The sequence below is a fragment of the Anabrus simplex genome, chromosome 8 (genome assembly GCF_040414725.1).
Source record: "Anabrus simplex isolate iqAnaSimp1 chromosome 8, ASM4041472v1, whole genome shotgun sequence".
In the NCBI taxonomy this organism is placed as follows: Eukaryota; Metazoa; Arthropoda; class Insecta; order Orthoptera; family Tettigoniidae; genus Anabrus; species Anabrus simplex.
In genome coordinates, this window is record NC_090272.1 from 237,221,807 (window position 1) to 237,234,464 (window position 12,658).

Sequence of the window (12,658 nt, forward strand, 5' to 3'; positions counted from 1 at the left end):
TATGATACTTCTTATTGAATGATTATATTTAAATTTTGAAGTGACAAAAGTATATTTTAACCTCTTTTTTATAGCATGATGTTTAAAAAAATAACAATATTTAGTCCTCATCTTAGCATTATGCAAAAACAGAAATGAAAGGGGCTGGTAATATTCGTACACAAAAATGATGTCTGTGAATCAAAGTACAATAGAACCTCAATAATTTGAAATCGGTTAATACAAAATGCCACCTATTTCGAAGTATCTCTTGTTCCCGGAAATACGAGGTACGGTTTTGCATGTTATTTAAATTGTTTAATTTGAAATACAGATAAATCGTAATTCGAAGAACTACATCGGTCCCATTATCAAAATTCAGACTTTTAATTTGAAATTGTCTTTCATTTTGTTAAAAATAATATTTTGCAGTGTAATTTAAATTAAAAATTCTTCGCGTCACGATAGAATTCGTCTTCCGGAACGTGCAGGGGTATCTTTCTGAACTTTGACTTTGGTGTGCCTACAGCATGCTACAGTGTTGTCAAGTTCTAGTGAAATCATAGTTATTTTGTATTCTTGTAGTTACTCATTTTACTTCAAGTTTTAATGTTCAGTTGTAATCTTCAAAGTTATTATATTTTATTTATACTGTGTTTTAGCTTATTTTTACAGTATTTTAGTTTAGGACACGAGTTTCCTATTTTGCGTTGGGAGATGGCTAAGCATCAGTATTCTTCCAAGACACTGAGTGAGAAGATGAAAATTATATGGGAGGTCGACAAGGGGACCTAAAGACTTCGGAATTCCTTTGTCCATGCTTTCAAAGTTTTAAAAAAGTCATTAGAGTATAGTGGCTCAAGAAATGCAGGATGTAAATACAGCAAAGCGAATACCCAATCGAGGAGCTAAACACACTGATTTGGAAGTGGATTTGATTGAGTGGTTTCAGCATGTTTGAGTGAACAATAATATCCCTGTTGATGGCAAGATCATTAAGGGGAAGGCGAATAAACTGGCGCTAAAGATGGGGCTGAAGTTTCAGTGTTCAAAGGGGTGGCTTCAGCATTTTAAGAAAAGGCACAATATCACGTGGCAGGCAATGTGCAGAGAAGCAGAATCAGTGAACGCTAGCGATGCAGACAGTTGGCGAGAAACCATGGCTCACATAATCAGTTCGTATGCATCGAACAATATCTTCAATGAGGATGAGACTGCATTGTTTTTTAATGCTGAGCCCAAACGGACTTATGGTTTTAAAGGAGAGAAGTGCCATGGCAGAAAATCTTATAAGGATAGGGTCACAATCCTTCTGTGTTGCAATGTGGACGGAAGCGAGATACTTCCTCCCCTCGTCATAGGCAAGTTCAGGAACCCACAATATTTTAAGAGCATCAGGCATTTTTTCTTGCAAGTACAAGGCATCTAAAAATTTCTGGATGACAGGCAAAATTTTTGGGGAGTGGCTGGTATGCCTTGAGCGGAAAATGGCGTGCCAGGACAGAAAAGTACTTCTGTTGTTGGATCAGTGTGCTGCGCACAAACATAATTTAATTTTAAAACATGTGCGTCTTCTCTTTCTGCCGGCCAACACTATGAGCTACTTGCACCCTGTAGATTAAGGTATAGTTTAATCTCTGAAACGTGCCTACAGAAAGTGACCAGTGCTTTACTTTCTCCGTGAAGCCGCTAGAAATATTCCGGTAGGAGAAATACACAAGTGGAATGTGATGGATGCAATGTGGAGTGAGACAGTTGCCTGGGACGCTATTCGTTTATTGACAATTAGGAACTGCTTCTTCAAGTGTGGTTTAGGTTCGTTAAATGAAGTAGAAGAAGGAAGAGGAGGAGGAGGAGGAGGAGAAGAAGAAGAAGAAGATTACAATGAAGATGAATGGCAGGAGTTATGGCACAAGTCCAATGTCGGTATAACCTTCGCCGAATACATCGCCACAGACCGTGCGTAGACTACTTCAGAAGAGCGGGATTCCGCCATGATGATCAGCTGTGATCATGTGACACCAGAGGGAGATGCAGCTACAGCTGATGTTGAACACAACGAAGATACGGCGGAGAGGGCAACTGATGTACTTGCCGCTCTGGCCGTGTTGGATTCTGTGATAAGTGCAAGTGATGCTGATGACGCTACAATTAAGGCTATGGCGCATATGGAGCTGTTCGTAGCTAATGTTTATTAAAAAAAAAAAATTAAGATGAAGCAACCTCTTATACATTGTTTCCTTAAAGGCATTAAGCCTAATGTGTAAAGAAAAACCCCTACTGGACCATTTAAACATTTGCAAACTGTACAGAGTTATGTATTATTCTTGATATTTGTTTTAGATATATGTCTGGGTTTTTAAAGTTTGTTTTGTTGGTGTCATGTGTTTCCAATTGGACAGTCTGGTATAATTTCATCTCCCCTGTGGAAGTGCTTTATACTGTACTTGTATTGCGTCGTGTGTATATAGTAGATTACTCTTTGTCTTTGAATCGTGTTTCGTTTTTTCCCGGTGTGAGGTTACATTTGACAGTGTGTTGTGTTATCCAAGAGCGTTCTTTGAATAAATGCACCTTGGTGGATACATTTTGGAAATATAATTTTTTCCACTGCCTTTGAAAGGTTGAACTGTGAATCAAGGTGATTGCAGGCATTAAACGATCTTAGAATATTTTGTGATGCAGCAAGGGTTGGCATTTCTGAATTGAGAGTTGGTGGCGGTTAATTCGAAATCACATAATTCGAAGTTGGATTTTAGCATCTCAACAACTTCAAATTAATGAGATTTTACTGTATACCTGATTTTGTGTCATTTTTTAGTTCTTTACATAGAAATCACATTTGAAATTGCCACAGGTCATCATCTTCAAAGTCAGCACATTCTTCGTGAGCCCCTTCTAAGCATGACGAACAACATATCCATCCTTTGCCTCCATGTATCCTTACACAAAATGCATTCTGCATCACAATCATCCTCCCCATCACCACTTCCTTTGTCACTGGTGGTTTTAGCATTAACAGCGATTTTGGTCTTTTTTCTGTTTTATTTGCTAAGTTTCCATTTCTGTGCAATTAGGCCTACTATCAGTATATTCGTCGTCATTCTCTTAGTGTGGACTGTCTATCGTGTATTTTCTCTTGGACCACTTTGTTTTCTCTCTCTCTTGAGCCAGAAACAAAAGGGGACCATTTTACCCCACTTGCTATATGTTTATGAAACATCAGGCTGCAGTTTGTATACTCATTGAAATATAAAAAATGGCACTATAAGAACATTAATAGTATAACTCCTAATCACAGGATATGCAGTGAAACAATACAGGAAGCTTACCTACTATCAGATCTCCAAAAGGTAGAATTTTCTTTCTATCTTGTTGCCAAATATGTCCAATCACATCTACAAACAGTCCCCTGAAAGACAGGCGAGAGATCAAGTACAGTGAAACCTCGTTAGTGCGTTCAGCATTAACACATTTTTCCCATTTAGCATGTCGTAAATTCGAAGTCCCGATTCTCATCGTATTAAAACTGTATTAAAAATGCCTCACTTATCGCGTTACAAATTTTCGTTATTACCACTTAGTACGATCACATTTTTCCTAGACCTGTAGATGTTGCTGTATTCGTCATCCCTTAAACATGATTTCCAACTCGGCTAAGAGCTGTCGCCACAGTTTGTGATTACGGAAAAGGCCTTCCTGAACTTCAAAGGATAAGTTGCACTTTCTGGGAGCAAGCCGTTAACCTCAGGAATGTTCAATTTTACTTGCTGGTTAGCAGCGAGATTGCTGAATAGCAGAGTGAGCCTGTGTGTGCTTGTATTTTGCATTCCATTCAGAAGGTAGAAATGTATTTGGTCTTGAGTGGTACAGTGAAGTGTAGCTAATATTTGTCATGTGATACAGTAGCCTATATCTGGATTAGGAACATAACTGTGTGAAATTGACTAGTGTGGTGCATATTTGTCTTGTGATAGCCTAGTTATCCTAGTTATGGATACAGAAAATGTTATCATATTCCTTAATAATGAAGATAAAGTTAAAATCTGTCAGAAAGTGGACTGGCATAAGCGCGCAGAGGTCGCACATGTTGAAACTCGCACCTTTGATTTTCAACTCTATTACTCAGTTTGGTTGAAGTTTTGTTTGATTCAAAATGGTGGCCTAAGTCATTTCTCGTAGTTGCAGATGATCGAGTGTAACCTCCAATTCATCTTCCAATAGTGTGGCCAGAAAATAATGTTTAATAACCCACTGCTCCGAAATAAAAGGCTTCTACTAACATTTATTTAGAAGGAGTGTGATCTGCAATAATACGTTGAAATTTTTGTTGACCCCTGTGCACATGTTTTCATACTCGTTGTTTTGTGTTTTACGCACCTTTCACTGTACCGGTATTTCTTATTTTATACTCCTCAGCAGAAAAGGTTTTCATATTTGATCTCTTGTGTTTTTCATATCTTTTAATACTTTCCTCATCTTTAGGAATGGTAGATAGGCCTATAGTTTTCACTGTACCCGCTTATACACGACGTAAAATGCCCTCATGTCGTAAAAATTTGTATCTAGTGTTTCGATATCCTGCTTTGATAGTTTTTATTCATATATTCGTTAGTACATTTTCTCGCTTAAAACATTCTTTTTCCCCTGCAGAAACGTGTTAACGAGGTTTCACTGTAGAACCAAACTGTGCACGCATGTGGCTGCACCACTTGGGAAGAAAGTAAATTAAGTTTTAATATTCACTGTTAGGTCACTTTTAGGTTTAGTCTGCAGATGGCCATGGAAACATTATTGTACGGGGTGATCCATATAAATCTTTACAATCTTAGCCCATTATAACTTTTGAATCAGTAATATCAGATGTGTGCAAAGTGTTCTGAACTACAGAGTAACTGTGAAAGATTGCTCAGAATAAATGTTGAAAATGTTGGGGGCAGCAGATTTTGTGAGATTAGGCGATCACCGAAGATTTGGCTATAAAGTTCATGGAGTTAGATGTATAACATGCTACGGCATCTTGCAGGAAATATATCAGGTGAGTAGCTTATCTCCTGGCTCATTTGACGTAATGATTTCTTTGATGAGTTCGGTAAGTGTTCTCGAGCATCATCAACAAAATCATGACTCGCTTCATATCTGTGTTTACCACTTTCGCTGAGGTCCAGCAGAGTACATCACTGATTTCAGAAGATATTTTATCACATCTAGTTAAATTTCGGAAAGGCTTTACCCATGTAAATTTTTAGTGAGGAGGTTATTATTTCTCTACATGCGCCTGAAGTATGTTTTCATCATACATATGCAGTTAGGTTGGGTGGCGCCATTTTAAGAAGAAGAAGAAGAAATTTGAAACTTTGCGACAGAAACCTCTGGAGTGATACTATAATTTTTCAGAATGAAATTAAACACTCTTTCACGTAGTACCGGCTTTTGAAAAATAACAAAAAATAACAAACAACATCATCCACGAAAACTCAAGTTTTGAATAAACTGATTTTCGTTTCATACCAATTTTAATGTGTACAAGGTTTTTCCCGACTTTTACAAAAAATCTGATATAACGAGAATCTGCTATAGCGAGTACATTTTTTGCCGTTTTGAATTCTCGCTGTAACACACTTCTACTGTATGTTCCTTTCTAGCAGTCAGGTGATGGTGATGGGGTAGATTATTGTATTAAGCGGAGGTACAACCATTCTCTCTTAAATCTAATCAGAAGGACTGAAACTATGGGCAGAGGAAAGGGAAGGGCAACACCCTAGGCCTCAGTGAGATTTGATCATGGAAGTTTGTGTACGGAAGCCTGTCTCAGCTTGACCGCACTCTGCCTGGGGTGTCATCCATTTCAGTCACCTCTGAAAACAGGCAGATGTTTCTGTGCCCCACTCTTGTTCTCTTCCAACCTAGGTACGTTCAGATTTCCAAGACTTACGGAACCTTTCAATTTCATGTCTTCGAAGACCTATCCACTTTTTGTCTTTTTCCCCTATAGTTTTGCTGTATTTTCCCCTTAAAACAGTAATCACGATCACTGACCCTCGAGCAGTATCCAGATGTACAGCAATCTGGAGAGCAACTTTTTTACTGTCTCCTCCATTAATGTAGGTTAAATTTTGGACCAGTGAAATTTCCCGCTCCTGGTCTAGGAAGCCAAGAATAACGGCCAAGTGGATTCATCATGCTGATCGGATGACACCTCATAATCTGCAGGCCTTCAGGCAGCATCAGCAGTCGATTGGTAGGCCATGGCCATGGAGGTTTGATTTTTTTACAGGGGATTTTCCGTTTTTTTTTTCCTCCCAGATAAGCCACTGACTGTTCTTTACGTGTTTCCTTATAGAATAATATTTATATCTGAATAAATCAGGATGTTGTTTTCTGTATCAGTTTTTCAAAGGCATGTGTCTGTCATGGTCTTTCACTGTCCTAACCGATTTCCTTCCCATTGTTGCCAAAATCTTGTGGGTGTAGTGCAATGTAAAATTGCTAACAAAAATAAAAATTCCTCTGTGCTGTATGCTGTTAGTGTCTCATCTTTCTTTAAATTATAATTTCAGCCCAGGAAGAACCTCGGTATCATTATATGGCCACAGAGGAGCAGTCCAAGATATTGCAATACTGTCTGGTACTGAATATCCAAGTATCCTCCTGTCAGTGTCGCAAGATACTAAAATGAGGAGTTGGAGGCTGAAAGATTTCTCTTGTGCTGCTGTGTACAGGTAATTTACTGTAACTTTTGTACTGTTAATTTTATGATGCATGTTGATGAAAACCAATACAGTGAAACCTTGTTAAGACGTTTCTGCAGGGACAAGGAAAGAGAACTTGTTAAGCAAGAAAACATACTGCTGAATACACAAATCAAAACTGTCTAAAATCTTTTGTCCTGCACTCTCTTGCCCATAGCATATCCTCCACTACACTGTCAGCCGGCTGCTGCTTCTTCTGTCGTGCTGTGACGATACTTCTCACTTGTGCAACTCCTCTCAAATCTGTCCACTCTAGATGTAAATACGAACATCTTCCTCCTATCTGCAGAGTTGCCATTTTGTTGCGGGTTAGACCAGAGCAGACTTCCTGCTCCATCAACTTCGTTCTCCTTAATCTGACGTGAGAGTTCGAGAGAGCCACTTCATAGCGATTTTGTTTTGATTTACGGCTCCTCTCATGGAACCGCTTTCTTTCTCTTAAACTTTGAACCTTAATTTAAATCTGGGCATTCAGAGATACGGTTGCAATGAAAAATATTGTGGTCTATCGTGGGTGTTGTGTGTTCATCTTGAAATCAAACTTGTTGCAGGCATGAAATTATGGACGGACTTCCAGACCCAAGTATTGTACTTGGTACCTTATGCGGATTTGAACTAAAAACTGTTAGAAGCTCTTTATACAAGGGTCATTTATTTGATCTTGGTGTGTTGAATTCTAAGATATCCATTCTCTCCCTCTTCCCCCTGCCCCTCCCCTACCCCTTCCCACCTTCTCTTCTTCCTGAGTTAGTGTTTATCCTTTTGGTAGTAATTTTGAGGAAAATGTTAAGTATATTATTTTGAAAGAATATCAGTCTTCTTGAAAGTTAAATTGTTGTAAACAAAGTTAAAACTTTTGGTCTATAGTTCTCATTAGATTTATTGGTACAGCTGTTTATGTATTTCAGATAATGTTTGTAAAAATAGGCTTATTCCTTCAACATTTAATTAAGGTTACTCCTCGTAGTAAGAATGTTGATAAAGATTGTTAACTAATTTATAAAATGGAAGATAGATGATCTCAACATTAATTATTCCTGAAAGCACTTTGTTAAAATATTGGGTAAATCTTTTTCAAACATTATTCTACTGTTAGGTATTTGTGCCACTGTTTTTATAATGTTGTCATTAATAGGGCTTAGCCTCTTATTTATCTCATTAATTGATGAAACATTCTAATTATTCTATATTACAATTCAGAAGTGTCTTATGGTACTCCCCTTCATAATGGGACGAGTGGGTGTGTGTTACTATTATTTGGTTTGTTTTGGCCCACTGGAACATGGGGCTCAACCTAACTCTTAGGTATGGTCTTCTGTTTCCTCTTAGCCCAGTACGCTTTCATTTTTTGGCTGTGTGGCAAGTGTTCGTGGCCTAATATCCCCTCTCCATGATGAAACGTAGCATTCATGATATGACGGACCAAACGTATATTGTTTGATGGGAGTGAACCTCTCCTTGATATCCCTGTAAAAGTTAATTCACATTAATGGCAATTAATGCTGTTGTCTAGTAATTATAAGGGACTGCCCTTTTGACCAAGTTAGGTTAGCAATTCTAAAATGTTTCATGTTTGTTCTCTGGAAGGAATTCAATTATTGAATTTATTAAGTAAATGTTTACTTATGCATAGGTCATTCTTTTCCTTTTACCTTCTCTATTCTTTATCCGTCTTTTCCATGGATCATATATCTCCAGGTATGACCCTACTCTAATTCCCATTCATGCATTTGAATGATTGTATTTCCACTGCTTGTACTGTGATGATCTCTGCTTTCTTCGGGTGTCTATGTTACGTAGTAAAGAGCTCGTTGTACGTAGGAAAAGTCTCATTGCAGTTTGTTGACTGTTGATTCTGAAGCCTGCTACGAACGTCTGTAGAAACCTGAAACTGATTTACATTTCTCTATACTCAACTCATACCTTTTCTATCGTAAAAGCCCATCATATGAAGACCATACTGAAAGTCATGAGCAACATTTTTTCTTTAATCACAGTCTTTTAATATAGAATAACCATGTACATTATCTCAATCTTTAGACTTTCCGGAATACGTGCAGGTTCTCTGACGTCATTAGCTTTTATCGCGTGACCACAGCAACGAGTTACAAAATGGCCAGCATCGATGTTTTGTTCTGTCAACGTACTGTGATTGAATTCGTTGTTAGAGAAGGAATTTCTGGTACTGAAATTCACCAGAGACTTCAGCGTGCTTATGGAGATGTGTGTGTGTGTGTGTGTGTGTGTGTGTGTGTGTGTGTGTGTGTGCTAGCAGTGTTCGGAGATGGCTTATACTTTTTAAAGATGGAAGCATGGGCATCCAAGATCAGACGCATAGTGGGCACCCTCGAACTGCCTCCACTGAGTGCGACACGAGAAGAGTTGATGAAATGAAACGGCATATGACTTTTAGTGCCGGGAGTATCCGATTTTGATTTGACTCCCGTAGGCAACCTGCGTGTCGTGATGAGGATGAAATGATAATGAAGACGACACATACACCCAGCAGCCCCCGAGTCAACGAAATTAACCAATGATTGTTAAAATTCCTGACCCTTTCGGGAATCAAACCCGGGACCCCTGTGACCAAAGACCAGCACACTAACCATATAGCCACAGAGACGGACAGAAGAGTTGATGACATAATTAAAGAAGACAGACGTATCACTGTGAATGAAATTGTGCCCAAGACTTGTAATAGGACACAGTGCAGTGCAGGAAAAACTTTGTAAGTTAGGCTTTCAGAAAGTTTGTTCCTGGTGGGTTCCACATTTACTCACCACAGGTCAAAGACAAACCATTACTCAGAACCTTTTTTCAGAGATATGGAAATGAAGGAGATGATTTTTTTTATGCATATTGTTACAGGGGATGAGGGGTGGTTCCACCATTACGAGCCAGAAACGAAACAACAGAGCTTGGAATGGCACCATCTGTATTCACCAATGGGAGAAAAAAAAAAGGCAAAGGCATTGAAGTCTGCTGGCAAAGTTAATGGGCACCATCTTCTGGGATATAAAGGATGTCATTCTGGCTGAATTTCTTGAACCTGGGAAAACCATAAATGCTGCCCGTTACATTTCAAAGCTTCATAAACTTTTTCATGCATTGTACGTCCTAAAAAGAACATCCTGCAACATAATAACGCCCATCCCCACAATGCTTGTCTCACCAGCGAGATCATTGAAAAATTTGGATGGAAAGTTATGCTACATCTTCTTTACAGTCCCGACTTGACACCCTCCGACTACCATCTTTTTGGTTTCGTGAAGAAGCTGATAAAAGGCCAGCTCTATGAGACGCGGGAGGGCATGAAGAGAGCAGTGCATCAGTGCCTTCAGCCTGCTGGAATGGACTTGAGTCGTCAAGGGATTTTCTAACTTCTACAATGGTGGGAAAAATGTGTCCAAAGGAATGGAGACTATGTTGAAAAATAAACAAAAGTGTATAGTTTGAAATGATTCATCCAGAGAATCGAAATTAATAAACTCTTTTTTAAATGTTGTGTACAACTTTCAGTATGGCCCTCGTATATGGATAAGTATACCTGTACAACTCTAGTCTTGATTCATCTGTACTAACATAGTAAAATCTATAGTACGCAAACCTTTTCTTGAGCCCTGAGCTCCATAGAGCGTAATGGGAACTTGGGCTCAAGGAAAGGTTTGCGTACTATACATCGTTCATGTACACCTACACCTCAAGAGTGTAAACGATGCATGTTACAGAGAGAGTACCACTTTGCAGAGTCAGTTACATCTATTGATCAGTTTTATTTTATGATAAGAATTGAAATTTAATGCTTTCTGTTGGCATTTTTTCTTAAGTGTAGAACCTAGTATTCTCTGAATTTTGCACTCTGAAATGGAATGAAATTTGTTTGCTTGTAGTGGACATGACGATCCAATATGGTGTTTGGACTCAAGTTCGTTAGATTTATACATGGCAACTGGTTCACAAGACTGCACTGCAAGGCTATGGACTTTGGATCGGACATATCCTCTTAGAACGTTTGTTGGTCATACCCTTCCTGTTGAGGTAAATACTAGTGGAATGATTCTTTTATGGTAATATTTCTAATTGAGTTGAGCAGAACACTTCAATTATATGAACCTGGTTATTAATAAAGGTCCTTTTTAAGGCAAGGGGACATTACAAGGCTGTTTCAAGTGATTAGCATCTAGACATGATTGTACCACTCATTGAACACTTGGTTTGCAGCAACTAAGAAACTGTTCAACTATTGTTTCTGTACCTTGAGATGTATCGTAGATGCTAGATGAAAAAATGTTTAAAAATTTTGCAGATGGTTGCTTAGTAATTGACTTAATACACCTATGTTGTATATCATCTGGAAGTTGATTGAGAAGTTGTAAAATTGACACTTAAATCCTGAGAATTCTTCATATTTTTCAACTTGACAGGAGTGCAGTATAATAATAATAATAATAATATATCGTGTCGCTGACACGGTGCCGCCCGCAATTCATACTCGAACCGCGACCTCACAATACAGGAGTGAAATAGAAATAAGAAGCATAGAGTCAAAAAGGGAATATAACCTCAAGATGTCAAGGTAAAAGTAATTATATGTAAAAATGAAACCGAAGCATACATTGGTAATTGTTAAGAAGATGCATTCTGAAACAGTAGAAACCACCCAGGCAGTGGTGAAAAATTGAGTACACAGAATGTTTGCGGCCTCCTTATCTCGATGTTTACTTTGTCAAGGGGCAGATATACGATGCTCAGAAACGCACGTAGCTGAAGGAAAATTTCCGAGGTTCATCTTTCTAGAATAAATGAGAAACTGTACAATTTCCTCAGGGAAGGGATACCGCCAACCAATAGGAACACGACAAATCAGAAGTACGTAGTGTTCCAGAGTCCGCAGAGCATAGTAACAGGAGAATACAAAAAAATGACTTAAGGGAGAACACAGTGAGGTAATTAGTGAGTAAGTAGTTGACAGTCAGAGGGAGTAGTTGGGAAGGAGCCGAGAGCAAGGGAAGCTCAGCGGGACGGTAATCCGGTCAAGTCGTGAGTAGCTCAAGTAAGAGCTCGGAGTCGAATTTGCGGTAGCTGGTAATTGTTATTCTGGGACGGTCAGTCAGGAAATTACATACATTCAGAACTTAGAGCAAGTGGAGAATATCTGTGAACTGATCATTAAGGCCTTTGGCACATAAGGAAATCCTTAAGTAAGGATACCCGTCCAAGAGGCCGTCTGAGTACTTAAACAAAGCGCTAAGACTCATAGTAATTACCGCTAGCAAGACTGAATTACGGGAGTAGCTGTGAAAGACTTTAGTTGTCAGTTTTGACAAGTGGAGGTCCCTGAAGGAGCCGACCTGATAGTTGCTACTCAACACGAGTAATTCAAGGGAAGCCATAGTTTAGAGGCGAAGAGTTTCTCTCCCATACATTCGAGCGGGGGATATGAGCTACCATACATCGACCGGATAGCTAGGAGGAGGTAACCACGGCATCAGTGGACTCCAGTAATTCAAGTAAGGCTAACACTACGGGAGTCACACAGACAGTAAAATAAATAGAAGCATCAGAACTGCATCTTCTTGGGGTAACAGTGAAGGAAGATAGTGATGTCAGTGAAGTGTTAGTGTATACGAGTGAGCGTACTACTTCAAGAAAGAAGACGTCGCAGAGGTCAACGATTTCCTGGAAGATAAGTATCTACCAGTTTTACATCACATAAAAAGGGAATCAAGAACTTTTAGCTAGAAAGGAAACTGTATAGTTTAGGAAGTTTCCTAAACTCAACGATCAACCATTAATCTCAGAAAGCTGTAGATATTTGTAAATTTTGTATAGTGCATTTACTAGTGTTTCTTTATTATAATGGATTTTGGCATTAAGCCACCTTAAACTTGGTTCTTTATTGTAGTCTTGAGTGCAAAAGAACCCTT

At 38.8% G+C, this 12,658-nt stretch overlaps 1 protein-coding gene across 1 annotated transcript in view; it reads left to right on the forward strand.

Moving 5' to 3' along the window:
* The window catches only part of LOC136878753 (TAF5-like RNA polymerase II p300/CBP-associated factor-associated factor 65 kDa subunit 5L), a 79,088-nt gene that overhangs the window by 40,560 nt on the left and 25,870 nt on the right, over positions 1–12,658 (forward strand). The window contains exons 8-9 of the mRNA XM_067152210.2: positions 6,540–6,701; positions 10,622–10,769. Of these exons, the coding sequence (XP_067008311.2) occupies positions 6,540–6,701; positions 10,622–10,769 (310 nt within the window). The remainder of the gene's footprint in view (positions 1–6,539; positions 6,702–10,621; positions 10,770–12,658) is intronic.